The 1,030-nt window shown below is 51.0% G+C and overlaps 1 protein-coding gene across 1 annotated transcript in view; it reads left to right on the top strand.

Moving 5' to 3' along the window:
• Nucleotides 1–462: 462 nt before the first annotated feature.
• eif4a3 (eukaryotic translation initiation factor 4A3) overlaps nucleotides 463–1,030 on the top strand; it is a gene marked incomplete at its 5' end in the record, with an annotated part of 9,088 nt that continues 8,520 nt past the window's right edge. The window contains 1 exon segment of the mRNA XM_014000096.1: nucleotides 463–529. Coding sequence (XP_013855550.1) covers nucleotides 463–529 — 67 coding nt within the window.

Raw genomic sequence — 1,030 nt, forward strand, 5'->3', positions numbered from 1 at the left:
CTCTGACCCCTGACCTGCCCTCTGATCTGTCCTCTGTCCTCTGATCTGTCCTCTGATCTGTCCTCTGATCTGTCCTCTGACCCCTGACCTGTCCTCTGATCTGTCCTCTGATCTGTCCTCTGACCCCTGACCTGTCCTCTGACCTGTCCTCTGATCTGTCCCCTGACCTGTCCTCTGACCTGTCCTCTGATCTGTCCTCTGACCTGTCCTCTGATCTGTCCTCTGACCCCTGACCTGTCCTCTGACCTGTCCTCTGATCTGTCCCCTGACCTGTCCTCTGACCCCTGATCTGTCCTCTGATCTGTCCCCTGACCTGTCCTCTGACCCCTGACATGTCCTCTGATCTGTCCTCTTATCTGTCCTCTGACCCCTGATCTGTCCTCTGATCTGTCCTCTGACCTGTCCTTTGAATGTGTCCCTGACCTGTGGTTTTGACTAACAGGTGACCTTTGACCTCTGCAGGTCTCAGTCTGGAACAGGAAAGACGGCCACCTTTTGTATCTCGGTGCTGCAGTGTCTGGACATCCAGGTTAGTGTTCATCTGGTTCTGATGGGAGCTGGTCTGGTTCAGGTCTGGTTCCTGGTTTACCTGAACCAGAGCCCCCCTCAGTGTGTTCAGTTCTGCTCAGGTGTGTCTCCATGTTGGACACTGGCTTCACTGTTTGATACAGAGGGAAGTTACAAGTTGTGTGGGTGTTGTGTTAACACACAGATGGTGCATTCAGGTTTCCTGTTGATTTCTGGGAGCTACAGGTAGAGTCTCAAAGATCTAGATGAGTCTGTTGCTGCCTTGCTCAGAGGTACAGAGGGGGGAGTTTCAGCCCCCCTCCTTCTCATTCTGTCTCTGCCTCAGTGTGTGTCTTCTGAACGGACCGAGGTGGTCAGGTTTGGTACAGGTATAGGTTGTCATCTACAAACAGTCTGATACAAAGTCCACATTGTTACACATCACTGGAAAATGTCAGATACTCAGTATCAGTATCAGATACTCAGTATCAGTATCAGATACTAAGTATCTGTATCAGATACA

This window comes from Austrofundulus limnaeus, unplaced genomic scaffold, assembly GCF_001266775.1.
Source record: "Austrofundulus limnaeus strain Quisiro unplaced genomic scaffold, Austrofundulus_limnaeus-1.0 Scaffold2701, whole genome shotgun sequence".
NCBI classification, from domain to species: Eukaryota; Metazoa; Chordata; class Actinopteri; order Cyprinodontiformes; family Rivulidae; genus Austrofundulus; species Austrofundulus limnaeus.